This window comes from Phlebotomus argentipes, unplaced genomic scaffold, assembly GCF_947086385.1.
Source record: "Phlebotomus argentipes unplaced genomic scaffold, Phlebotomus argentipes genome assembly contig_5, whole genome shotgun sequence".
Taxonomy (NCBI): domain Eukaryota; kingdom Metazoa; phylum Arthropoda; class Insecta; order Diptera; family Psychodidae; genus Phlebotomus; species Phlebotomus argentipes.
In genome coordinates, this window is record NW_026776165.1 from 9,072,810 (window position 1) to 9,098,694 (window position 25,885).

Genomic DNA, 25,885 nt, shown 5'->3' on the forward strand with positions numbered 1-25,885 from the left:
TGCAGCGCCAACAAATCATTTCGCTTTTCAGACGAAAACACACATAAAATGAATCGCGAATTATGTATATTTTTATGGCGCGTCTCTTGATGAGTTCATTACGAAGGGATCGAAGGCACTTTTTTGCCCATAAAGACATAACAAGGACACGCTTGGGCTCCTAAACTTGATGAAATGTGTGCGCGCTCTCCTCATTTGAGAGCATTCCTCAGACTTTCGTCTCTTTGGCGATTCTGTGGCGAGAAATCGACAAAAGAGAGAAGAGATGTGCAAAAAGAGAAATATAGAAAAGAAGAAGAGACCTGAGAATCTGATATCAGTAGAGAATCAGAATTCCTAGAAATAATAAAGTTTTATCCGGCGTTTCTTGTTGATATTATGCCCTCTTCGCGCTCCCCTCTCGCCAGCCATGCCAATTCTATATGCCCTTCTCTCAGGTGGAGCGAGTGAGAGTGCAATAAAATTATTATTTATTCATTGTTACGTGTGTTTTCACAAGGGAAAACAACCATCATGAGATCACCTGAGGGCTTCCCTTTTTGCCCCTTTTCTGCCGGAGCAGCAAAAAGGGACGCGAATATTGGTTAGAATTCACGCAATTCTAATTATGGGCGTGGCTTGAGAGGGGGCGGGGCCTCCGTCAAACAAATTAAACTCAAAATATATCTGTTCATGTTGATTTTGATACGGAAACACTACGGAAACTCGAAATATTTTTATTTCCCAATATTACATTTTCTTCTTTTCCGCACACTTTACTTGTGATTTTTTTTTAATGAGACGCACCATCGCAGCCTTCGTGATAAGTTTATTATGCAAGTATGGATGAAATGATGAGAAATGTATTTGTGTGGCAAATATGAAAGAGAGACTTTTTTGATGATAAAAACACATGAAAGACAAATATGAGGAGAAAAACCATTCTGGGAACTCTTTTAAACTCGTGGGCACAAGGACAGTTGGTAAAAAACAGCGTAAATATTCAGCGGTTTTGCAAGTGGGACAGAAATTTTAAAGACACACAACTCTACGCTGAAGATCACTCGAGATCGCGATCTCTGGTCTCCTCCAGAGATATCTCGCCATAGGTTTGACGCTCATGCTTAGATTGTGATTGGGTTCCTGGATATTTCTTGCATTTCTGTGCTAATCCCAAAATTCAAGATCACACAGAGATCGCGCATTTGAGGCTCTTCGGATTTTGAAAACAGTTCTTCTGCACACTCTGCACTCTCTCTACTGGCTCAGAGCAAGTTCATATGGCGTTTAATGTGGAGAATTGTGAACAATAATCACCGGCTGCCAGGTTAACACATGCCAAAGTGGCTCTGATCACAAAAGCTGGCGCTCAGCGGAATTTTCATCTCTGTGTACGTGAGTGCTTGTGTGGGGCGACTCGAAGTGGGATCACTTGGGGCCTCCGATCGCCATCAATTGCGCAGTCGCGATCGAGTCGCGGTTTCGCGAAGACGTTGATCAGCACGCAGTCTCAAGTGGTCTTCATCACACTCTCAAGCAAACGACACGACAGTTCAGCATCCGACCAGTGGCTAAAACACTTGCTAATAAAGTTTCTTCTAACTAAATGCCCACTTTTTTCTGGCGAAGTGATCCTCGAGTGATCTTCGAGTGCCATGATCGCCCAGTGAGTGATCTTTCGGTGAACTTTGTGTGATCTTTTCGCGCAGTATGGATTCTGGGGGAGTGAAGTAGAGAAAAAAAGCCACATAGAGCAAAAGTGAATGGTCAGGCATTTTTTCTTGATACTTCCTTCTAAAACTTGCACTGATCCCATTACCAGTGACCATAAGTGATCGTGGCATTCACAAAATTGCAGAGTGAGAGCCAATACTTAATCACAAGTTGCGAAATAACCTATTGGTAAGTTGAGATCGCCAGCCAAGTATCTCTGTATCATCACTAAACACGTCTCTAATGATCCTCCTAACGATCTGCCCTCCTTAACGATCTTAACGATCATCACTTGAGCGCTTGATCACGTCTAATCCTGTGAAACTTCCAATTAACGAAGTGCAAGTGTTGCACAGGGACGCCCATACAAAGTGCAACGATCGCTCAATATATCTGCAAAATTGCGGCGACTCTCTATAGTGACAAAATAATATTGTGCAACTCCTTTGGCATCTGGAGTGAAAATGAGTCTGAGAAAGTTTCGTGAGACCAGATTGGACCGCGAGAGCGCAAGAGTAGCCAAATTTGGCCAGTAGAACCTTGGCTGGATGCTCCATAAAAGGCTCTGTCCTCATAATTGAAGGCGATCTTGGCGTGATCGTGTGCAAAATTGCAAATACTTGTGTATTAACTCTCTGGCAAAAGCTTCTTTCGTGAGAACTCGAAGGACTGTTGCGGGCAAAAAGTGTGGTGTGGATCTTCAAAGAAATGACCAAATGACATCACTTTTCACACCTTTTTTTCTCTCCCCACTGTCTTGGCATTCTAATGGGAAAATTAAACCTTAATGTATCTTTTTACTCCTCATCCATGTCTCTTCAGGTTTTCCACGGGCAGTTATTAATTTTTTTACTGCTCCTAATTCACTCTCACACATTGTTGAGAATATTCACACCTGCAAAGAGGCTCAGCTAATGAAAATTGCGCGCGCCCCACGAGGAAGTGTTGTTCGTCCTAAAGAGGCCCGCGAGCTTCAAAGCAGCGCAATCCACAAAGAGTTGTCAATCAACCTCTTTGCCTCACATTTAATTGATTAATCAACAGTGAAGTGAAGTGAGAGAGATTTTGAGATCTCAAATTGACTTATCATGAAAATTGAATTCCAGAGGCATCGTCTTTGTCCCTAGGATTCCTCCGTTTTCTAATTCTTCTGCTGCTTTTTGTATGGCCAGAATCTTCTTGATTTCTTATTGTGACGATGAAAGAAAGAGTGAGTCTCAAATTAATGATATATTTTTCTCATCATTCCACTCAAGAGGAAGTGGTGAGGGTTCAACAAAAAAGTCCGTAGAAACATCTTCGATAAATTCAGAAAAATTACATGAGATTTTTTCCCTTTTGAGACACAACAGAGTTGATAAGTAATAGAGAGGTTGTTCATAGATAGAGGATTGAAACGGGGGAAGATTCATAAACTTGCTTAACAGAGACGAAGGGAATTTTGGGAAATGAATTGACTCTTTAGATTTCTAATGTTTGTCATTTATTTCAAATTCCTCTGTTAGATGTGAATTAATTAGAATCACCTTTCATCATTGGGAATTCATTTCCCTTTACCGCATTTATCTACAATCTTCTCAACTCTTCGCCCGTGGAGTAATTGAAAAAGATCTTGTAGAGACGCACAAAAATCACCGTGGCAAGATTAAAAATTGGCGCGAAAAAAGTCTCTCCGCGCGCAGAACCTTTTGGACAAACACATATTTCCGGGAATGACCTTCTCTGGGATAATTTATGGTCTTTTGAAGGGGAAGATCATTAGGATGAGATTCATCAATAATCGCGGGGGTCTCGCGCATTTTGTTGACTTTGCCCAGAGAGATTATCGCGGTTGTCGATGTCTTTTTGCCACATGCGGCAAACTTTTTGGCCAATTTCCAGGCCTCTTCACCACGAGACCCAATTCTCATCGCAGTGTCTTGAGAATTCCGCGCATGGCGCGTCCTTGGGAGCAAACAGCGCCCAAAATAAGAGATAAAAGCCGTACGAAGAGAAGGCGCGAGAAAACGAGATCATGAGCTCAGAAAACAGCCACGAAATGTCGATGCAAGAGGCAGATATTGGACGTGAATTGCAGGTCGGGAAGGGCAGGTTACTTTTGCAGGTGGGTGTGGAGTTTTCACGTGAAAAGCAACAGCTCACGAAATCCCGCGCGCGGTTCTTTTCCACCCGGATTCGGAGTTGTGTGTGCGGCTTTAAGCCAATTACTCGCCAAATTTGCCGCCCAATTTGCATCCCCGCCGCTGACCTCAAGATCGCGATCAAGGACGCATAATTGATTGAGTGGATTTCCTGATGGGATTTCATGCCATTTCATGCGATTCCAGAAGGGATAAATTACCAATTATGACGGTGAAAGATTTAACGACCACTTGAGGAATTTGACGATGTGCACCTGTTGGCTGACATGATATAAAGTTCCATGTGTTTATGATAATTCGCCTCATAAATTGATGTTTATACGTTGTAAAGTGATATCAATTGAATGATTCCGCGGCCGCTCCAAAGGGTCTCGGCCGCTCATTTCTCGTGCAGATGATTAAGAAGGAAGAGGAGAGATAAAGTGCAGAGCCAGTGAGAAATTAGATGGAGCAAATCATTTGATTACTTGCAACTATTTATTCTCCCTTTCGTGATATTAATGATCCTTCACCTTTTTAATTGCCTACGCCGAGCCGTCCCTCTTTTCTCGCCACGGCGACAGTGAAGAATGCTGTGCGAGAATTCAGAAATTGATCAATCATGATGCTCCAGAAGAGCCATTGACCCGCGCCCAAGAGACACTTTTCCTCTCATTTTTCCAACCCGGAAACTCCCACCCAGCGAAATCACCAGCGAGACATTCGAAATATTTATGTAACGCGCAGACAAAAAGTACAATCTCTTGTGATGTGTTTCTCTCATTTTCTTGGCGTGTTAATGAGGTTGTTTTTAAAGAAATTGAGCCAATTGTTAAAATCAGCGGAAGGGAATTTCATTTCATCTTCAATTGTAGACACAATTTCATCTGCTTAGCATTTCAAATGGCCAATTTGCTGCTGAATCGTGCCTTTGGCAATTAAAATTGGCCATTTCGGGGCGATTCAGTGGATGAATTTTGAGTCTAACTTGAAAGACAATGTTTGCAGATTTTCCGGAAAAGTCGTGTTGGAGAAATTTGCTTTCAAACATTAAAATGTTGAAATGGGGTTGGAAATTAATATGTTTCAGGCTTAATTTTCTGTGTTGGCGGATTAATTTTGTCTGCTTCTGAAGAAATTGAAAGATAATATTATTCTATTCACTACAGAGCCCATGAATTCTGTTCACTTTTCTCACTCATGCGTAAAATACATCTGCAAAATACTTAACTTTTGGAACACTTCTAAAAATGCGACTTTAGCACAATTTCCAGTGCTTGAACGAATTTCAGTGTCACATAATAAATTGAACAGAATAAAATTGTCTTTTATTTGCACTTGAGATGATCAAAATCTATCAACAAATACCGAAGATATGAGTTTTGATTTTCATAGGTAAAAATTATCCATACATTTGTAAAGCTTCAACATTTGAGCATTTCTTCCTCTCGCCATTCTGCTCTCCTTCTATATTCGCTTTTTGGTATTTCCTTAGATCTCGCGACGACCATGTTGAACATGATTTCGCAATTATTATTTGCTATATGACCTCTCACCATCCCAAAGTCTATAAAATTGTTATACAACCACTTCATTCTGGACGGTGAGCATCGTGTGGACCTCAGCAATTGCACTCCGCGCTGCTTCGGATTTATGGGTGGGATAAATTGAGAAATGTGTACTCGAGAAACTCACCTGTTGGCCGGGCTGTTTGTCCAGCATCTGCGCGCGCGCGATTTCTGCCTCCAACAAGGATTAATTGACCCAGAAAGTCCACTCGCTGGTCATCGCAAAAAAGCCCGTCTTTGAGTCAGAAGCTGAAGAATCAGCAGGAATCTTTCAAAACAACTGATTTGACTGTGTCAAAATAACTTTTTGATTGAGGTTCGTCGCTTGTTGAAGTCTTTTGTTCATCCTCTTTTTGCGCCACACATTCGTGTTCGTCTTGTTTTTTTTTGCTTGGGAAGAGTTGAGAAAATTATATGAGTCATATTTCAGTGAGCTTTCGCGCACAGCATTTCACGAAGGAATTTCATCGTTATTCTTTTCTTTTGTCCTTCTTTCACCCGAATTCTTGTGGAATTTCTTCCTGAACATAAATTCGCATGTGGAATCAAATTACCGCGTGCAATGCCCAAAATTTACAACTCTATTACATTCCATGCGAGAGAATCTTCCCGCTGTGCTGAAAAGGCGCTGCAAAAGTCTCTCGTCAATTCGGGTGAATTTATTTGGCGCGCATGCAAAGAAGGTCAGAAGACAATCGTGGCCAGTGTTGGGCGAGGGAGACATTGTCAAATGTTTGTTCTTGCTGGCTCTCGGCAGCCATAAATCTCTGCGAGAGGCTCAGATTCTTGCCTCCTCGTGAGTGTCACCTTTCTCACCTCGCAGCTTCTTCAATTTATTGCCAAATCGTGTGTGCTTAACTGTAAAAGTGAGTGAAGTCATGATGGCAATTTTGTCCAGATGATAAATCACGAGACCTCCAAAATCGCGTCCTTTGGCGGCGCCAACTCTTGACCCAAATAACACCCACCAGCCAACCCATCCAGCTGCAATTGTTCCCTCACTGCACCCGAACTATGGGAGAAACAGGTGACTCTTGAGCCAACAAGGAAGTGATTTTGACGGCGAACGGTTCAATTTAGCCGCTCAATCGTGTCACGAAGTGCTTCAGCCTCCGAACAATGCACAGGCGCGCAATTTCAGTTCTCAATCTCTATTCCATACCTTGTAGGTCACGAATGTGCTCGAGTTTGTACAATTTTGCGTCTTTGTCTCGCGATATCGAGCCATTTCTACCACATTTTATGCACCATTTTGCTCAACAAATCAATTGGTGTGCTCTTTCAAGTCAATTGAGTGCACTTTCAGCGGCATTTCTTGCCATTCGCCGTGCCAAGGAAAGGTTGCTGACACAATTGGCAGTTGATTTTCGAGGAAGATTTGAATTTGCTGGTTTAAAATCAGAAGCACAGAGTGAGGACAGGATGACGAAGAGTGTTTTTAAGCCAAAGTAATCTTATAAAATTTGTGGATTCCTAAATTTACCCTTTGACAAAGCTTATCTGAACTTGGTCAGACATTTCTTACAGAATTCTTCAGAGTTCTAAGACTTATGCATTGAATTTCTGAAGAATATCAGACGACATATTCAAAGATAATTGAATCTGATGGATTTTGAAAGATTTAATGAATAAAATTCAGAAGAAACATGTTCAATGCCAAAACTTAGTCTAAATCTTCTAGTGAATTTCATTGGAAGACAGTGAGACACACCGGAAATGTCTCCCATTTGTTCTGCTAAGTAAATCACAACACTCACTTAATGAGATTCCATACAGTGTCTTGTGGATTAACTACGCCTCTGCGATGTGTAACAAGAAATTTCGTCACCCAACTTATCTTCTGCACTCAATGACTTCATTTCCCATCGGAGAGTCGTAAAAATGTGCGAATGCGACGCATAAATAGAGATTGCGTGAAGAAGGTGAGAAAAAGTCACACAGAGATCGTCACAGAAGAGATGGTGAGAGTCGCAGCAGTGTTTCCTGGGCACGTGGGCTGGCAAAAATTGCAGATTGGCAAATGAATCACCTGGTGCGAGGCCGATTGAGGCTGATTCTTGCACCGCGAGAACCAATTTCGTCGCGGCGATGACGCAAGCAATGGCAGGCGAATTGGCTGAGGGAGGCCTGAAAGAACCATCGTGGGTGTGACTCTCAAAATTGCCCCGTGCAGAGGTCAATGTTGGCCAAAGGAATTAATTGCTGTGCATTGAGGTCATTTATAGATCTCCTCATTTGAAATATCACAGCCAAAATGCACGAAATTGAGTCTTTCAAACCATTTTTGCACCCAAAACACAATAAAAGTTGATTTATCGCGCATCTTGCGGTGCTTTTTATCACCATTGTTGGCAATTTGAGACGCGCTCGCGAGAGCACTCAGCGTTGCAAATAGGAGAGAATTACGTATAGAGGAAAATGATGTCATGTGGACAGAAATAGACGCCACCGTTGTCACGCTCCCCGGACTTGGCCAGAGAAATTGTGTCGCTTCCGAGGGAAGAATTGTGGCGCGTGGGCGGTTGAATTGGCGGCCGCGATCATGGCTCAGGAGAGATTAGAAGTCGCATTTCATGTCCATTTTATTGGCACATTCAATAGCAATTTATTGGATGCTTTGCACTCCGGTTCTCAAGCATTGATTTTCCAAGACTTTAAGCTGAAGAGACTCTGCATTAGGCTTCTAATTTGCAAACAGAATCACATACAAGTTCATCCACAATTTGATCTACATGGATTCTAGAATTCAGAATACTGGGCGTAAATGGAAGGCTTACAATGCCTGTTATATCATAGTATAATAAGAGACTGATTGGTGCCGTAGAGTCTGAGTTATTTGCAAAGAACAACATTAATTTTTGGAGTATGTTTCTTAGGATTGATTCTATAGAATGTCTAGCATTCTGTCTTACCGGACTTTCCTTACAGGGTTGAATTTGAATTTCAACAAAATCCTCTTCTCTCTCTCTCTCTTGGTGTTTTTATGAATTTAAAACAAATAATTAACCGCGAGGAACCCTCCTTAAACCTGTCTGAGTATCACTATCTGTTTCGCAGTTCATTGGACGATTAAGTGGCCATTTTTATCCCGAAATTGGGAAAATGTGCTAAAAGCATCGAATGATTTGTGGCGGCGGAACAAAGAATTCGACTCTCTGTTGACTATATTTCTGTTCTGAGAGTCCGCGTTCTAAACATCAATAATTTCCACATTGAGTCGCGCACTGTTCATGGAACAGCATGAAAACAGCGCGCGCTAGCAAGATTAATTCATGAAATTCCCCCAACCCAGAATTAACACAGCGAAGGTCATCACTGGGTGTAAAATTACCCGATCGATGGCGATCAATAGAGCCACTGAGAAAATTACACCGCATGCAGGAAACCTTGTCATTTGGAGTACTTTTTCATTAGGCAGCGCATTGTATTCTTGTCCAATTTGTCGTGTGCTTTTGTGCTAATTGCTGGGAGCGCGGGTTACATCTCCAGTCCGGCGGCACAACAATAGGTGCTCATTAGCAATTCGGCTGTTGGAGAGTGGAAATATAAGGTGGAAAAGCGGGGCACGACAAAAGGTGCATTATTCAACGTAAGGAGAATCATTAAAAAATTCTACCTACTTCAGCGTGTCACTTCCCCAGTGATTACGTCATTGTTTACCCGTGCGCCGAACGCGCGAGAGCAAACACACGAGAGTCACTCGGTGTTGTGAATTGTGGCAGAAATGACCTGTAGACGGAAAATCTCACATATTCATTCTCTCCCATTTACCACCATCTCATAATTATTAATTTATTGTAACGATAAGCATGTGCCCGAGAGTTTTGTTGTCTCAACACGGCGCGGACGCACTTGAAAGTGGCCTTTTTGGTTAATAAATCACCTCGATGATGCATCAAAAATGTGGCATAATGTAATTATAAAGTTGAAATGTGTGTTGGATAATAAATTGGATTAATCGCTAAACCAGTGGTGACAAGAGGCAAAGGAAGATTTCTTGTAAATAATTCGCCTGATGGAAGAGACTTCCGTAAGCAATGGCAGTGTGTAGAAATTAGAGCACATCCTTGAGCATTATGTTCCTCCTTGAAACTGGCTAATACATTGTCACTAATTCCTGCAACTCGCAAAACGGCAACTAAAAACGATGGAATTAAACCAGAAAGCATAATAATACAAAAAAAACACACAAAGAAATAATCCAGAAAAATGAGACAAGTTTCCAATGGTAAAAAATCCACCTTTTTCTACTTATTTGCTTCCAGGCAATTCACCAACGCGGACGTGTTTGTGTCTCATTCGCTGAACGAGAGCATAATGTTATAATTTTAACACATATAGGATAGTAAACTAAACATACCAATTCACCCCAAAACGAAATAATGCTAAAGGATCTCAAGTGTCGAGAGTGTGATAGAAAGGAATTAATTGCGGTGTGACAAATCTGTGATCGTACTTAAAGCTGAAGGAGTGCGAAAGAGCCGAAGAGGATGGACGTGACAATTCAACGGACTGACTCACAGAGATCTCAGAATGGACACGGACCGAGAGTCTCCTTCAATCGCGATGTGCACGTCAAGAGGATCGGTTAGTTGGCAAAATTCCCCCCAAATCCATAGTCTAACATTCTGAGGATGTGACGAAAAAAGTGCGGACAAATAAGTCAATGTTAGTGGAGACAATTGGGAATTACAATTCCTCCCACAGGAAATAATAATAGAAAATAATTGGTAATTGAAAATGTATAACCTTGTGCCAATCTTCCTCCTCCGTAGTCGCAATTCTTGCCACAAAACACCTCGCGAGAGAGACTCATTTGTTTCTCCACTTGTGGCGCTCTTCTAAATGAAATTCAAGACGACATCCCACCTTTTGCGCGCCAAGATTCACGAGAAAACTTCATATGCACACTTTCTCAGGCAGAGAGAGAAACGGAAGCAAATTTCCCAGCCTTGTAAAATCGATACTTTATCGCGTGTCAATTTTCCTCCAACAGGAAGCTTTTCTGATTAACTTTGCGAGGTGCATTTGAATTGCAAACATTGGACGGACAGCTTTCTTAATTGCTCAAGAGTGTTCATATCATTGCGCAGATTCTCGAGGACTCTTCGGCCTTGTCAGTCATTTGAATTGGATCAATTAGAAGGCTTGAGAGTCTTGGCGCCAAACTATGTTGACTTTCGGTCGAGACTGTCTCACGATCGCGAAAGTGATCTGCAAATTTAATTTTCCTCCATCGTGTGTGGACTTTTTTCAATATTCTCAGTCAATTTTTACGTATTGCGTATCAATAACTTGTTTGTTATATTGTCAATATCCATCAAGCGAAGAATGAAATGTGAGCAAAAATGGTAAAGACTGAGAAAAGCGAAAAGGCATCTTAGAAGCAAGGTGTGATAGGGATGAAAAAGTAAAGAAATTCTCACAACAGAACATATTAGGACACTTTTACTCTCATATAGTTTGCCTACAATTTTTTTTTAAATTTGTCTCTGGCCAGCGGAAATTGCAATTCTTTGCACATTGCAAAGAAACAATGCTGAAGATCCGCACACTCGCCGAAAGTGGGCACTCATGCGGAGTATTTGTCTCCCGCGAGCCAAATAAGATGATCTCGCCGTGAGTATTGTAGAAAGTTTCCCGCGGATGGTGAGAAGAGGAGAGATATGCGATCGGGAGCATGGAAGAGAAGCATTTGCAAATCATCAAACAAATCGATAAACTGTCTCAGCTAATTGACTGCTGGTGGAATTTAACAGACGCCACAAACGTGTTCTCAATTGACTTATGACATTTTAATACGGCCGGAGAGGAGCTCCTCAGTGGACTCGGTGCACGAAACTCCTTGGGAAGCATATCTTGATCACACGTCCAGTCCATTTGTGGGTGATTTTCTCAGCGATCGCCCATCGATTGCGCGCCAAGCGAATGACACACGCGGGACTCAGGCTTCGGGAGTCGCTGTGAAATGTTAGAAAGATTCCCCCCAGAGGAAGGCATGTGATTGAGAAATCATTCGGTTGCGCGACAAGACAAAGCATCTTCTGCCCAGTTTATGATTGCGATCAGGAAGCAATTTAATTAATCTCCTGGCCACGATGGGCAATTTCGCGAGGCGTCAATCATGGTGAGAAAGCTTCTGAGGAGAAATTCATCTGACATCCACTGACAAGATGATGGTGGGTGAGAACTGGCCACCCAGAGTGATTTTCACTCATCAATCACGGGAGACGATCGAGCTGCAGGCTTGACGAAGTGGAATGGGAAAGTCAGCGGAAATTGAGACATTCCATTAGATGCATTATCGCTTTGTAAAAGGATTAATTTGGTGGCATTGAATGGCACAAATTCCATGGATGACTTCATGAATCAGCAGATCGTGTGACGAGAGAAATGCTGAATTAAGGGATAATTTCAGACTCCCGCTGTTAACCCTTCAAATTGTCTAATGCGTCGCTCAAATCTCTAAACCAAACATATGAATTCAACAGTCAAAGCCTAGTCGACAGTGAGTGTCCATAAACTCGAATGTTTATTGAAAAATCAAATCTTTTAAGGATGTCTTTAAGGTTACACGAATTGATTTCTGATTGCCTCGTCGCCACTAAAGTTGATGATTTATTTATGATCTGGATTTTATTGAGACTGCATATTTTTAATATCGCATCTTTTATTGACCCATCATCTCGACTCGCAATTCAGCATAATTTTTAATAGTTGCGATCAAACAATAAAAAAAATTAATGAACAATTTGTATTCATTAGTTCGCAATGCGAGAGAGGTGCAATTAAAGTACATTTGCGATTTGCATGTTGGAACAATTATGATTGTGAGTGCGAAAATTCCAGCCAGCAAAAAAGTATCACTCTGTGTTCTCGAAAACCACCTTCGTGGGCGCTAAACAATTTAAAATAGACGATCAAGAGAATTTTTGCGTTGGTTTCTTCAACCTCAGTCGGATTTTTTTTCGGCTAAACATCGCCAGACAATATTCGATGGCGCGGAAAAAAGCGCGATCGCGCGGGCGGAAGAAATCATCTAACAGGGCAAAAATGACGATGAGAAAGACGATTGAATGCTGTTTTTGAGGAAGAGAGAAGAAGTCAATGGGCGAAATTTCATTGTGATGGTTTCATCTAATTCCATCTCGTCTTTGATATTGTTATGGATGGTGTTTCTCCTTTTTCAATCCACTTGATGGCCTCGTGCATATTTAAAATAACACTCAAGACGCCCACTTTCATTAACTTTCTGTCTCACTCGTGCAAGAGTCTCGCGCACATACAGTCAAATACAGCAGGAAAAAACAGTGGTGAGAATGAGTAGACGGCAAGATCTTGAGATTCTCGTATGCCATTCGCGCTCTTAACATTGTCAATCGACACGAACTCGCATGGCGAATCACTGCAGATTTTATTGTCGATGTTATTGGCGTATTAATTGTTTTTAATAAAATAGGTGCTTTTATTGGCTTCTAACTGAGGAACTGCTTTGGGCAGTTTTAAAGCGAAACCGCTGAGTTGAAACTTCTTGTAATGTTTCACGCTTTTAAGTGACTACTTCACACTGAAAGCCTCTCAAATTGATGATCGAATAGAGGGTATTTATCATATAATGACTCTCTTATGACAATCCATAAGAATGTCATAATATAGTATTATGAAAATCCACGGAATATGTCTTACAAAATTCTCAATTTTTATTTTGACCCAGAACAAGACTCTCTATTGAAGAAAACATCTTATTTTAAAGTCAAATAAGGAAATTTCCACCTTCATCAGTTTGAATTTAAAATGTAAAATGTCTTTTTGATTACACTTTTGCACTCTTCTGTGCCAAAGACACGCGAGTGTCCGTGAAAAGGATTCCGCGATTCTGCGTGGCCTCTGGACGACCTTCTCGAGTTTCTCTGAGTACAGGGAGAGAGACAAGAGAGATCGCTTCGCCTCATTATGCATTCCTCCACTTCTTCTTCGTGCGTGTCGTTGTCACAGAGAAGGTGACCAGGAGCGCCGGTGGGATGGGAAAGTTCGAGAGGGAATCCAGTTTGACGACTCGATTCCCCATCCAAATCAGTGAGATTAACTTCCCAGGCATTGGAAATCTCCGCGAATTCAACCTCCCATCGTCCGCTAATTATTGGGCATTATCTATATGGGCGCTTCATGAGAAAATCCAATGGGAAATGCGAGTGAAAACAGGATTTCTTTTTGCCCATTTGAAGAAAGTCGTGATAGAACGCCGCTTAGACGCAGACGGTTGAAGGCCGAACGCTTATCCGCCGACTCTGGGCGATAATCCTCCGTCAAGGACGACATCGATTCCGCGCGCGATGTCTTGGACGCGAGACAAAAAGTATTAACAAATGAGTGGCAATTAATGGAGCAGGAATAATTGAAGGGGGCGAGAGAGAGAAGGCATTCCGTACTTTGTAATCAGTGAGAGAGATTAGCGTCAAGATTTATTTCAGCCAGATGATGGCCAGACAATGCGTCCTCCTCCAGTTTTCACCCAGGAAGGCGCGCAAAAGCCCATTTGCTGAAAACTCTAAATATTTAAACGCGCGCACAAAATGGCCAATAAATTGCTTGAGATATTTGAGAGGTGTTTTGCATATTATCACCTCGAGTCAAGGTCAGCAGCTTTAGTCTTTCTTCGTCTTATCTTTTCGCCATTTGACGCTTCAGCCTCTCCTTCGCACTTTCTTGCCTCGCGGTGCCCCGTGGAGCGAGATTTTCTGACAATTAATTCAGCAGATAGAGATGGGTTAATTCTCCACTTATCGCCAGGTTCGCGCCAATCACCAGCAGAATCTCACCACCAGGAAACCCCACCTCGCGCCGCGACTCCACCTGTCCGTCGTGAACTGCCCAAGGACCTGAGCGAGGAGGGAATCCTAGCGGAGGCAGCTCGAGTCCTCGCGCAAGCGGAGAGCGTGAAGTGCACAGCCCAAGGAGGCAACGACATCGTTGGCGGCCGGACAAGCTCAAAGTCCAGAGGCCCCATAGAACCAATTCGCAAGTTCCCCGAGTCCCAATTCAATTCCCTCCCACTCCGAGGTAAGAAGAAGGTCAAGACTCCAGTGACGAGAAGTGTGAGCGACGCTTCAGCCAAGAAGAGCAAGAAGCCTTCGATATTCTCTTTGTTTGGTCGAAGGGATTCAGGACCTGAGGAAGCTCCAGGAAAACGCGTGACGCGAAGCAAGAGTGATGTTGGGACATCACGTGAGCGAAATCCCGTGCGAAAGAGGAACAACAGTGAGAATGACGAAGGTAGGAGCATGGATTTTGCAGGAGTTTCTCATCCCTAATCAATCCCTTGCCTCAACCAGGTGTGAATGCGAAGAAGAAGGCCCCACCGCTGAGCCCTATCATCGAGAGCAGCCAAAAGGAGGACTACTTTGCGAAGGGTCATGAAGCGAGGGCGTCCAAGAGCCCCAGAGGACCTGTGAAACTTGAGGATCTGAACGTGCTGCCAGCAAAGGGAGTCTCTAACAATATCAAAGACACCATCACGAATCTCGTGACGACTCAAGCTAAGTCCACCGAGGAGATGCACAGCTCGCAGCAGCCAGCCGAGAAACCGCCCTTGACCAAGGGTCTGACCGTGGATGGGATGGTGAAGAGGCTCTCGATGGAGCGCTTCTCACCACCGCCCCAGATTGCCGGACCGGCGTTCTCGTACACTCGTCCGAAGGAGCAGATCATCTATGCTCAGGTGGTGTGCGATGGCGACAAGGCCAAACAGACTGTCCACTACGCTCCTAGTCACCTCAACGGTTTCCACGCGGAAACCAATGGCAGGCGCAACGGCCGACCTAGTCATTCCCCGTCGCCGTTCCGCGACCTCAACGGTAAGTCCCAATTCCCTCTTCTTCACTAGCTGTAGTTAAATACTAAATACTTGCCAGGTGAACGACTGACTCGAAGGGAAACCCCTCGTGCGAATAGTGATGAAGACGAGGGTCTTGGCTTCGAGACCAAGAGGCCCTACGAAGAGGACTTTAGAGTAGACGAGGGACCTATCACGCCTAACATTAGAGATGTTCCACCCGAGAAGTACTACTTGGGTGGAGATCTTACGGCATCTGGAGGTAGGAAGCCTGCTTTCCAGGAACTGAGTCAGCGACGAGAGATCCTACAGTCGAGGATCAATAACCGTCGTTTCGGCTCAAGGGAGATTCTACAAGATATCAGTCCCGAGAGAGAAAACCTTTTTGCCAAGACTCAAGAATCGCGGTATCAGCGTAGCAAATCGCATGACATCGATCAGGTGGATAACGGGAAGAAATATCACAAGTTTGGTTCGCATGAGGTCATGAATCGATACTCTCCCGAAAGATCTCATCTGGATATGACGCAGACGCCTAATGGAAAAATCACATCAAAGTATGTTGAAGAGTCGAGGTATTATCATGACGGACGCGATGGATACCGTGAAACATACCGCAAGGAGACGAATATTGGAACAGATGGAAAGCCTAGAACTTCGGAATCCAGATCTAGGGAGCGTTTGGCTTCTCCAAGAAGGATTCCAAAGGAAATTGACTTGGGTTACATTGAAGACCATCGGGATTTCAATGTGGGTCACATCGAACCCAATACAAGCTACTTCCAGGATAAGTACAGGAACGATTTGCATCAGCCGAGGAGTTTAGAGTCCACCACAAGTGGAGATGGTGAAGGGTTCAGACATTTCAAGAGTTCTCACTTGACAAACGGCTACAGGCATGAGTCTGTGGATCAGTACCAGAATTCACTGAGGAGACAGCAAAAGCATCAGAGGAGCTTCGATAAGGGCGATTCGGGAATCGAGAACGACTACAGAAAGGACTCTTTCAATGGGGACTTGCAAAATAGGTGAGATTGTGAAGGATTTTGTGAGGGATTCTCATGATGATGAGTTGTACTCTTTGCACAGATGGAGACGCAGGACCGTGGATGACGACATCAAGGCTTGCGAGACGTTCTTAAGAAAGGAGAGAAGACACACCGAGGAAAACCATCCGGCCAAGCGACGACTCAACTACGCCTACAGAGAGAGAAGCATCGATGATGGATCTCACTTCGATCCACGCCTGGATAAGTATCCGGATGGAACGTTGAGACGTTCACAGGCTCGAGAAAAGAGTCCGGCGAAGGTGGAAAAGAAGAAAAGTGGTCTCGAGAAGGCAAGCAGAGAAAGATCCGTGACAAACACAGTTTCTAAGGCTTTTCTTAACTTCAGGTGAAGCAACTGCTGACTGGGTCGGGCAAGAAGAAGAGCGCCAAGGAGGAGAAGACCAAGGAGAAGTACATGGTGAAGGAGGAAGAAATGCGGGCTCGTTACAGCGAATACCGCGGCGAAGGCCCCAAGGTAAGAAATTCCCTCTTCTCTTGACATTAATAATTTTCGCGCGAGCGACGCTTTTTGCTGTGCCCTCGCACGAGTGCACACACACTGAATTTCAAGTGACAATACGACGCCCAGAGCCACAACAGTGTGAATCAATCTCTTGACCATAAATGGTGCATCATTAAATAATTATTACGTAAGACTATCCATTCATGGATTTCTCTCGGCCTCCTTTTGCCCTCCAGTGGCGGTTCAGCGTGAGGAAATACTGACTGGCCTGAGAACCATTTTCCGGCCACATGGTGGAAAAAATGGAGCTGCAAATGGACCAGAAACTGGGAATAGTTCAGGGGAAGTTGATAGATTTCAGAGGCTCTCAGAAATAATGCTTCGCAAGGTGTTTCAGTATATTTGCAAGCAGAATTCGTCTCATAAAAGGTTAAAGAAATTCTCGCTAAATTTCTCACCTAATAATAAATTCATCTATTTGAATTCCAGATGAATAAACCAGCAATAAAAACGCTGATTATTCATTTGCCATCGCGAGCTTTATTGCCACTCTTTGTGATGGAAATTGTTAGAACTTCATTCATTGTGAGCAGAGATATGTTATGTATAGATTACATTTGTGATGGTGTGGAAAAGTCGGTGTTATTTAAGGTGTAAAATAAAGTAAAGAGCGAGTAAAAGTAGATGAAAATCAGAAATATTTATCGCGATAAGAAAGAACTCAATTTTATGCACAGAAAAGAAGAAGAAATTAGTCAGAAATTCACAAATTTTGCTAAACAAACATACAGTCATCAAATATTCTACGAGAATTTCACAAGACGGACTATTTATCATCAAATCTTGTGACGAAATTCCACGGAAGCCCATCCAGATAGCGATCACTGGTCATAAATAAGACTCAGCATAATTCCATATTGCGAAGGTGAGCGATACTGTTCTCGCGACAATTCCCAAAATGCAAGGGACTTTTGTCGGGTCTTCAGCCTTCGACAGTCCCACCTTGAGTCCACCTTGCGTTCATCCTCTTCTTTTGTCCACCTGGACGTTTGTCTGTGGCATCGTGAATGCAATAAACATCAAAGCATTTCTGGCAAAAGCCCCTAATTGATTATCACAATCAATTCACCTGAATTCATTTCAACCACTTTTGGGGTCGAAAGAGTCATTTTTTCTCAGCCTCCGAAGTGAGAATATTCGTGTCCTGCTGAAAATTAATTCGCTTGGTGAATTGAAAAGGTTGACACTGATTGTATCAATATCATAAATAACATAATTAATGGGACACATTAATACAAAGTGATAAAGATTGTGGAAACCATTAATTTTTGCGATGGCTTTTTGCATCGCAGGCTCACAAAAAGTCATGATCCTCGCGTACACACCCTTTTCGTAAGATGATTAACTTTAAATCTAACGGTTTTGTGACAAAAATGGCGGTCGCGCGGCACGCGCAATGCCTAAATGGACGCTTTGACACCGGAAATCTACCTTTTTGCGGAATTTCTAATGAAATTGAGCAGAAATCACCGAGTAATCTCGCGCTCTGAGTGACTTTTTCTGTAAAATTGCAGACGCCACTCGCAGAAATGTGCCATAAAAAAACACCTACGCGGACTTGTCTTTGATCATTTCTCTAGTGGAGACCATTTTGAATTTCTAATAAACACTGATAAGGAATATTCCACGCGGTGTCGCGCAGACTTATCGGTGAGTGTCCAACAGGCATTTATCTGCCATTTCCATGTCTGAGAAATTGAGGTGCAATAAAAATGCAAATGAAGATTCTCGCGGTCTGGTTTGACCATGGTTGGTGGAAGAACTTGAGAGACACAGTCAAAAAATTGCGTCACATTAATTGTCATTAATTCCACTTGCGTTTTTTCATCACGATTTCTCATTGTCTCTCGGCGATCATTTGCATTTTATCACTCTCGTGATTCCTTTACCACGATTCAGTGTGAAATTTTGCTTGAATTTGCCGAATTGATCCTTCAAATTCGAACATAACATTTTTCGAATCTCCCCCGTCACAGTGTCACATCAGAGGCAAAAAGAGTTGCTGCACGCTTCGCGATGGCAAATGAATTTTTATAGTGGGTGATCAGCGCGGGTTTCGTAAAGAAAAAAAAACAATCGCGCGTCTTGGTGAGCCAAGAAAGGTTGAGGGCGAGCGAGAGAGAGACAAAGCGACAAAAAATGCCTAAAAGGTGAATAAGCGAAGGTGATTTCGTGAATTTGCTGGATACTTTTTTGTGAACGTCTTCATTTTAGGTGAAAAGAAATTTTTCGCCGAAGCGGAGGAGTTCAATAACACCGTGCGGACTTGGATCATCATAAATCAATCACGAGATTCACAGTGAATTTTTGCGCTTTTCCTCATCCAGCCACAATTACACACACACGCATTTGAACTAGACTCTTAGGCCTGATCTTTCGTGCCACTTCGAGTGGGGAAATTAATCAAAATTGCTGATTTTTCTGCCCAGATTGGACGTGTTTGGCTTTCTATGGCGCCAAAATGGATCTTCTAATAACTATTCTCGCCTTGTTTTCGCTCTCCTCACTTATTTTCTTCTGATCTTGACCATCGATCTTCACGCCAAGAAGAAAGTCTTTGATTTCCCTTTCATTGCAATCAACTGGAATTATACATTGTACTCGTTTCTTTGCGATTCTGCACGGGAAATGAGGCATTTTTTGTGTGTTCAACACAATTTTATTTGGTTATTTGGAACTTCAGCGCCTCTAGTGGTTGTTAGATAAACTTCTGGTGTTTGGAGTAAATAATCAGTACAAAATCATGATAATTGAACAATTGCATATTTGTTTATTTCAAAATTCCAGGACAAATTCATTTACTAACCCTGTAATTTAGCCAATTCCCCACAAAAATCTTGTGCATTGCCAAAATGCGTTGAGAAAAAAAGCTCATAAATCGAAAGGGTGATAAAGTGAGGCAAACTGTGGCGCCGAAACCGCACTTTTACCAAAGAATCGCCGTAAAAAGAGACAATAAATGGGTTTTTCGAGATTTGCCATTTGAAAGAGCTGCCAGGAAAGCAGGCAAATATTGATGATTGCGGTTTCGCCACGTCCCACAGAGCGATATTGGCGCGAAAGAGGGTCAATTGATCGGCAATTGGCATGTGATGCAAATATGCAATGCGTGTTTTTTTTTTTCTTAATTATCTTACATAATTCCCGGCATCTCGAGCGGACAATTTAATCCGCGGGATAATTGTCTTCGTCTCCTCGTTGGGAATGTGTTCGCGATGTTGAACTTAAGAGAGTCTCTCCTTGAGGGTATTTTTGTGACCAAACAACAGTCATAAAAAGAAGGAACACGAAATTTGAGACTTTATTCTGGACCACAAATCTCATGTTGAACATGGTTGAAAAAGACAAGATAAAAATCCCAACGAGACGCGACTTCTTGATGATTTTATTATGCGCCACTTCTATTGTTGAAAATTCAACTTTTGCCCATCAATCATGGTGTCTTGTGGGCGCGACTATGTCGCGAAATCTCAGTTGCACGCAATTGCGATGCAACTGAAAAGGAGAAATGACCTCAAGAGCGTCTCTAAGTCACTTTCACGCGCGGCAAAACGAGAATTTCACCATTTCGCGGACTCGGGAAGAAACAATGCAATAATCAACCTCTGGCATTCTGCTAGCGCAAAAAGTCGATTTTACTGCGAGGGAGGTTTAGAGACGCCTCAAGATTCTGCACTGTGATTAAGCGTCTTCAGCTCACCTTTTCACATCCACACCGCCTTTGCCGAAGCGATCCGTCGCGATGACACATCGAGAAAGTGATTTTGAGAGTGGAAATGGGCAAAAAAGAGCGTCTTAATTGAGAAAATGATTCGATGGGCTCAAATATCACGAGAGACTGTGGGCGAAAAGTGATGGAACGTCTTCAGTTACGCAAGATTTCAGATTCAAATTACTCCAGAGAGTCTCGTGGAAGCCTTTTTTGTCGAGGTCCAAGCGTGAGCTCTTCTCAGATTCTCTCAAACTTTCACACACGAATCTCTGGTCAGTGACTGTCCGGCCAGATCGCGGAAGCCGAGGGGCGAAGAGCGAACAATAAGTTTGTTCTTATAATTTCAGATGTCAAAATGAACTGAGATGAAAAGCGGATCGAGGAAATTTCAAGAAATCGTTATCAGAAAGAAATAAAGATCTTGAAGATGCTCTTAAACATCAATGATGAAAAGCAGTTATCAAGATCATTGGTTATAAGAACTTTCCTAAGATTTCTTATCATGTTAACTTCTCAAAAATTCTCAATCTCGTGAAAATATTTTCCAACTTCTCAATAGCATAAAACCCCTCGACTTTTCTCCATTAATCGCCCTGAAATCTCTATGAATGGTCGAATGTTTGAAGGAGGAGTGAAGCAATTTTTCAATTAACATCTCTTAATCTTCATTTTTTGCGTCACTTTCGTTTTCTCAATCATTCCCACGTGTCATTATCTGCACTTTTCCCGAACACCTCCAAGATAACCTTTTAGAGACACTTTGGAATTCTCGGCGATGAGAAAAAAAAACCCGCCAATTAATTCAATTTTCCGCCATTTATCGCCACTTAATCCCAAATGCCAAAGCAAGTCACTGGTTTTTGTTCAGTCTCGAGACAATTTCCGCGAGATAAAAATTCAATGAGTGACAAAAACCACGAGCTACACTTAAAAGAAGACATAACTTTTATTGGTAGAGAGATGAGAAATACACTTTGCCGTTTGCTGGAGTGTTTTTTTTTCTCCTTCTTCTCAAGATTCTGAGCGACTTTTAATGTATTTCATTACGATAAAACACAAAATCACCATCAAAACTACTTAATTTTATGTTTTAGATATACATAAGAGAGAAATTACAGTAAAAACATTTAGTAGAGGAACACGATAAAGGCGCAAATGGTAGCAGAAAAGCTCTAATTTCTCACTTTTTTGCTCTCTTTGGTGTTGCCACAAGAAATCTGGTGCTTGGAAATATGCATGAAATGGAGGTCGATGTTGATTGAGAGGTTGAGGAAAATGCAAATTGTGAAATAATTAGACAATTTAGATGAATATGAGCTGGTTTGGGCGACCAACAGACGCAAATTCATCAATGAAAACACAGTTCTTGGAAGACTTTGTCACGAATGTCTTGAGAAATTCATTAGAGCCTCATCGACATGTTATTTGGCTAAGAATGATTAGGAAGTTTTTGTTGAGTGCTGGGAAAATTCCCGCGAGGAATTTAGAAAGCGCGCAAACTTGTGCATGGAAATGTGGTGATCTGGTGCTCTTTTCCTTCGTATTCTGATCGCAAAAAGAAGCGCGGAGGCGCAGGAAAAAAACAGATGTGAGGAGGTGGAATAAAAGAAATAAATAATGAAAGAGGAACCGACCGACCTTGATCGAAGAAACACATAAGAAACGACCTTTGCCAGCCTCTCGCTGCTCCTCTATTGACAGATGCTGACTTCTTGCACATTTGCATAATTCATAAGCCACCGAAGAAGACACCCAATTGCGCCACACACGTTCATCTTCAAGCCTCAAGCATCCGCCGAGGCGGATCAAGCTTGGCCTAAAGCTCTCGCGAGCGGAGCTTTTCGCGTGAAATTGCAGTGCGCGCGAAATTGTAGATAATAATTAGCATGAACTGTGCGAGGTTTCAATTAGAAAATTCCACGCTGATTGCGATTGGCCGGGAGAAAAATGTGCGCATGACGCAAGATTTGGGCGAGGCGGTGGGAAATGATGGGATTTTCCGGATCTCCGACGACACTTGAATTCGGCGCTCTGCCCAGTGAATTGCACGACAGCCACTGAAGGTTCTTTGGCGGGTGAGCAAAAAAGCTCTGCACAGCGCGATCGATTGGCGTCGGCGGCAACTTTCAATTCCCGGCCGCGCGCAAACATTGAAAAAGAAGTGCTCAAGGAAATAAAAAGAGCCACGATAATTGCAAGTTTTTTCTCCTTCTTCATCTTCTTCTGCCCTCGCAGATCTATCTCTGGCCCAAGAAACCGCAGCACTTTATCGGGCATTTGCAATCTCTTAATTACTTTCGTGAAAAATATTCCCGGATCTGATTGAAAATGGCATATTTGTTCTCACAGAACGCTCACAATGGACAGAGACTCACCTGCGAGATTGTGTTGTGTCTTCCAGGTGCAGGACATTGCGACGCGAAGGCGCCTCTCGACACCGAAAGCCAGCCCAATTCCGCGACGGACGTCGTCTCAGAAGAGCACCAGCAAGAGTTCGTCGAATCTGTCGCAGCAGGAGAATTCTCCGGTGCAGAAGTTGAGCTGGTTCAAGTCACTCGATCGTCTGTCGAGGAAGAACAAGACGACATCCAGCAGGAAAACTACCAGTGATGACGACTTCTCGAGCATAAGATCGCCCAGGCCGCGACCTTTGAGTCCCAGGCAGGAGAATCAGGCGCCGCAGAGGAAGAGCCTGCGCTTCTTCGGCGACACTGATCAGGAGTCCAATGCGAGCGTCTCGAAAGGCATCTGGAAGAACAAGTGAGAGACTTTTGTGTAGGTTCCTAATGTTGATTTTGAGACGTGTTCCCATCTTCTGCCAAAGATCTCGCCATCCATTGTCAACCGCCTTGACTCGTGGCCAGAAGAAGTACTCAAGGAGCGCCTATGATCTCGACACAATCTCCAAAGGCACCAAGATCAGCTCAGCCAGCAAGGCGAAGAGTTCTTCACTTCAGCATCTCGAGAATGACTTCTTGTTTAACGGCAAGACGGTAAAAAAAACTTATCAACTTTCCATCAAGAATTTGCCGTTCTACTGGCTTTTTTCCATTAAACAGAAAACGCAGTCGAGGAACCTTCATGACATCTCTGAAAGTGCATCCGACAACGAAAACTCCCCGACAGGAAGACACAGGAGCGCCCCCGCGAAACCTCAGCGAGGACGCCAGTCAGCAGAATCCACGTCCATCATCAAATCCACGACGCTCAACAGGCGCACGCCCAACGGCGTAACCGTGAGTTCGTCCCACGATGAGGACGCTGAGACCGAAATGCCATTCCAGCGAAAGCGACACTACTTCGAAGAAGCCAGTCGCCGCCACGACTCTCCGGCGAGGACGACTCTCAGGAGAGAGTTGTCCTTCGGCGGCACGGGCTCCAATGACTACCGGAAGCCGCCGCCCGGACCACAGAAGCCGGCGAGACTGTTTGAGAAGCGACGAGCCTATTCCAGGTCTGTGCCAGCGTTCTAGCTTGCGAAGCAGGATAGTTTCATGGTCTCTTTGTTTGCAGGGAACGAGAGAGACTTCACGACAGCTCCGGAACGGAAGGCGATTCAAGTCAGCAAAGCCAAAGAAGCGTAGTCTACTTGCACGCCACGACAGGTTAGATTTCCAACTGGTTTCGCAATGGATCTTTTTCTAAGCGAAAATTCTAATTGCAGTTGGCGACATTCCGCAGCCATTGCTGCTGAATCGACGTCGCGCCGCCTCTCGGGAGGAGTTGAGCTCTAAATCTAAGGGTCAGCGACCTATGACTCGCACCGTCTCGAGATCTGTCTCAGTTTTGGCGCCCTGGAAGCCCAAACATCTCCACGAAGGGTACGAAATCAATTACTCTCAGACTCAGGATAAGGTAAATGGAGAATAGAGATAGGCTTTCTTGATATTCAGTTGAAAAACTCATCGTATGATCTCTTGTCCTCAGCCAAGAAAGTTCTACCATCAGGAGAGGAAATCTCCGGGAAGCGCTTCAAATCTCACTGCAAAGAGGGACACAACGACTCTCACGCGATACAAAAAGTCCCTCCCGAGGGATGAAATGTCTTCGGACAAGAGTTCCTCAAATCTCGGCTTCACGACACAGCCGCGACAGACGCGGAGTCACAAGAGGGAGTCTGAACCGCGGAATCTATCGGAAATCTCCCTGACGCGGCGTCGTGACACACCGGAGCGCTTTCCGGCCACCAGAAGACGCTGGAACGATTGAGAAATTGCATTCCGGGACACTTAGAGGAGTTGGTGCTAACTTTTAACAATTTTATACATTTTTTTACACACTCTTGGCGCGTCTGTAGATAGGAAAAGTGTGAGAATAACTGAAATAATCCGACTTAAGGTCTCAGAGATAAAAGAATACAATAAAATTTTATTAACACGCGAGGAGGATTATAAAAAAAAAACTGACTAATGAGTACCCTTTTATGTAATTCATTCTGACTATATGTAACGTAATATCGTGAGAAACATGATTATATACTATTTTGCAACAATTTGCCATTTTTACTCTGAATTTGTAATACAAATATTTTGAATAAAAAAAATCAAGGATTAATAAAATAATTATATTGGACACTAAAAAAGTATTTCCGTTCTTCCTTCCTTTTATTAAAAAATATATCACAAATCGGTTTGTAAATTGGGCTCTGATTCAGTCTTGATTCTGTCGATCATGCAAATTGTCGTGCCGACGAGGATGAGAAGAATGCCGCAAAGTGCCTTTGGCGGCAGCTTCTCTTCGCCCAGCAACTTTGCGGTGATTGCAGTGAAGACGAAGGTTAAGGAATTGGCAACAGGAACGGCCAAGGATAATTCTGTGTTCTGCAGTGTGAAGAAATAGACCAAACTTCCGGACTGGTTGAGCAGGAAAGGAATCCAATACTGCCATCGACAGACGATGAATTTGATTTCAAGCAGGAGTTTCTTGATCCTGGAATTCGCCTCTACTTTCTGTATTCCCTGAGAGCCTTTCTTAATGAAGGGATTCGTGGCGCCCCACAGAAGACCAACAAGAATCAGCGAAACTGTGTCGAAATATGTTCATTTGAGGTAAAATTATGTATAATTTCTAAATAAATACAATACTTACGTGCATTCCACATGTTTTAGGTGCACTTTTCATTCATTTTCCAAAGATTTTTCACAGATAGATTGGATAAAAACAAACTTGTGTGCGGTGTTTTGATGTCAAATTATTCCATCAAATTGTTGGTTAATTTTTATATGTCGATAAAACAGATTCAACGTTGGCGGGAAAAACAAATGCTATTAAGTTTTAGGAAAGAAATACAATTCTCCTTTTGCGTTGTCCCTGAAAATATGGAAAATACCAAGGATTCTTCCCTCTTTTCTACCCTTTCATTGGAATTTCACGCAATTTCTCAATTTCC

General features: G+C 43.1%; 2 protein-coding genes across 3 annotated transcripts; one reads left to right on the top strand and one right to left on the bottom strand.

Annotated features, from left to right (window-relative positions):
• Nucleotides 1–1,465: 1,465 nt before the first annotated feature.
• On the top strand, nucleotides 1,466–25,078 carry LOC132265824 (uncharacterized). 2 transcript variants are annotated; one of them, XM_059766606.1, is made up of 13 exons: nucleotides 1,466–1,881; nucleotides 9,646–9,967; nucleotides 14,171–14,653; nucleotides 14,713–15,234; nucleotides 15,292–16,240; nucleotides 16,302–16,551; nucleotides 16,608–16,736; nucleotides 22,898–23,256; nucleotides 23,321–23,489; nucleotides 23,556–23,950; nucleotides 24,010–24,101; nucleotides 24,161–24,351; nucleotides 24,424–25,078. In XM_059766606.1, exons 2-13 carry the CDS (start codon nucleotides 9,871–9,873, stop codon nucleotides 24,703–24,705), a joined length of 3,918 nt encoding a protein of 1,305 aa, XP_059622589.1. In that variant the 5' UTR covers nucleotides 1,466–1,881; nucleotides 9,646–9,870; the 3' UTR covers nucleotides 24,706–25,078. The 2 variants fall into 2 exon arrangements, with proteins under 2 accessions (XP_059622589.1, XP_059622590.1); XM_059766607.1 differs by lacking the exon at nucleotides 1,466–1,881 and adding an exon at nucleotides 9,138–9,293.
• A 17-nt stretch (nucleotides 25,079–25,095) lies between these two features.
• Nucleotides 25,096–25,697, bottom strand: LOC132265825 (transmembrane protein 234 homolog). Its single transcript, XM_059766608.1, has 2 exons — nucleotides 25,585–25,697; nucleotides 25,096–25,519 (listed from the first exon to the last, which is right to left on the bottom strand). Exons 1-2 carry the CDS (start codon nucleotides 25,595–25,597, stop codon nucleotides 25,116–25,118), a joined length of 417 nt encoding a protein of 138 aa, XP_059622591.1. The 5' UTR covers nucleotides 25,598–25,697; the 3' UTR covers nucleotides 25,096–25,115.
• Nucleotides 25,698–25,885: the final 188 nt, after the last annotated feature.

Coding starts and splice junctions, on each gene's coding strand:
- LOC132265824 (XM_059766606.1), top strand. CDS start 9,871: ATGGACGTGACAATTCAACGGACTGACTCACAGAGATCTCAGAATGGA. Junction 16,552..16,607: donor AGAAAAGTGGTCTCGAGAAG/GCAAGCAGAGAA, acceptor TCTTAACTTCAG/GTGAAGCAACTGCTGACTGG. Junction 23,257..23,320: donor AAAGGCATCTGGAAGAACAA/GTGAGAGACTTT, acceptor CTTCTGCCAAAG/ATCTCGCCATCCATTGTCAA.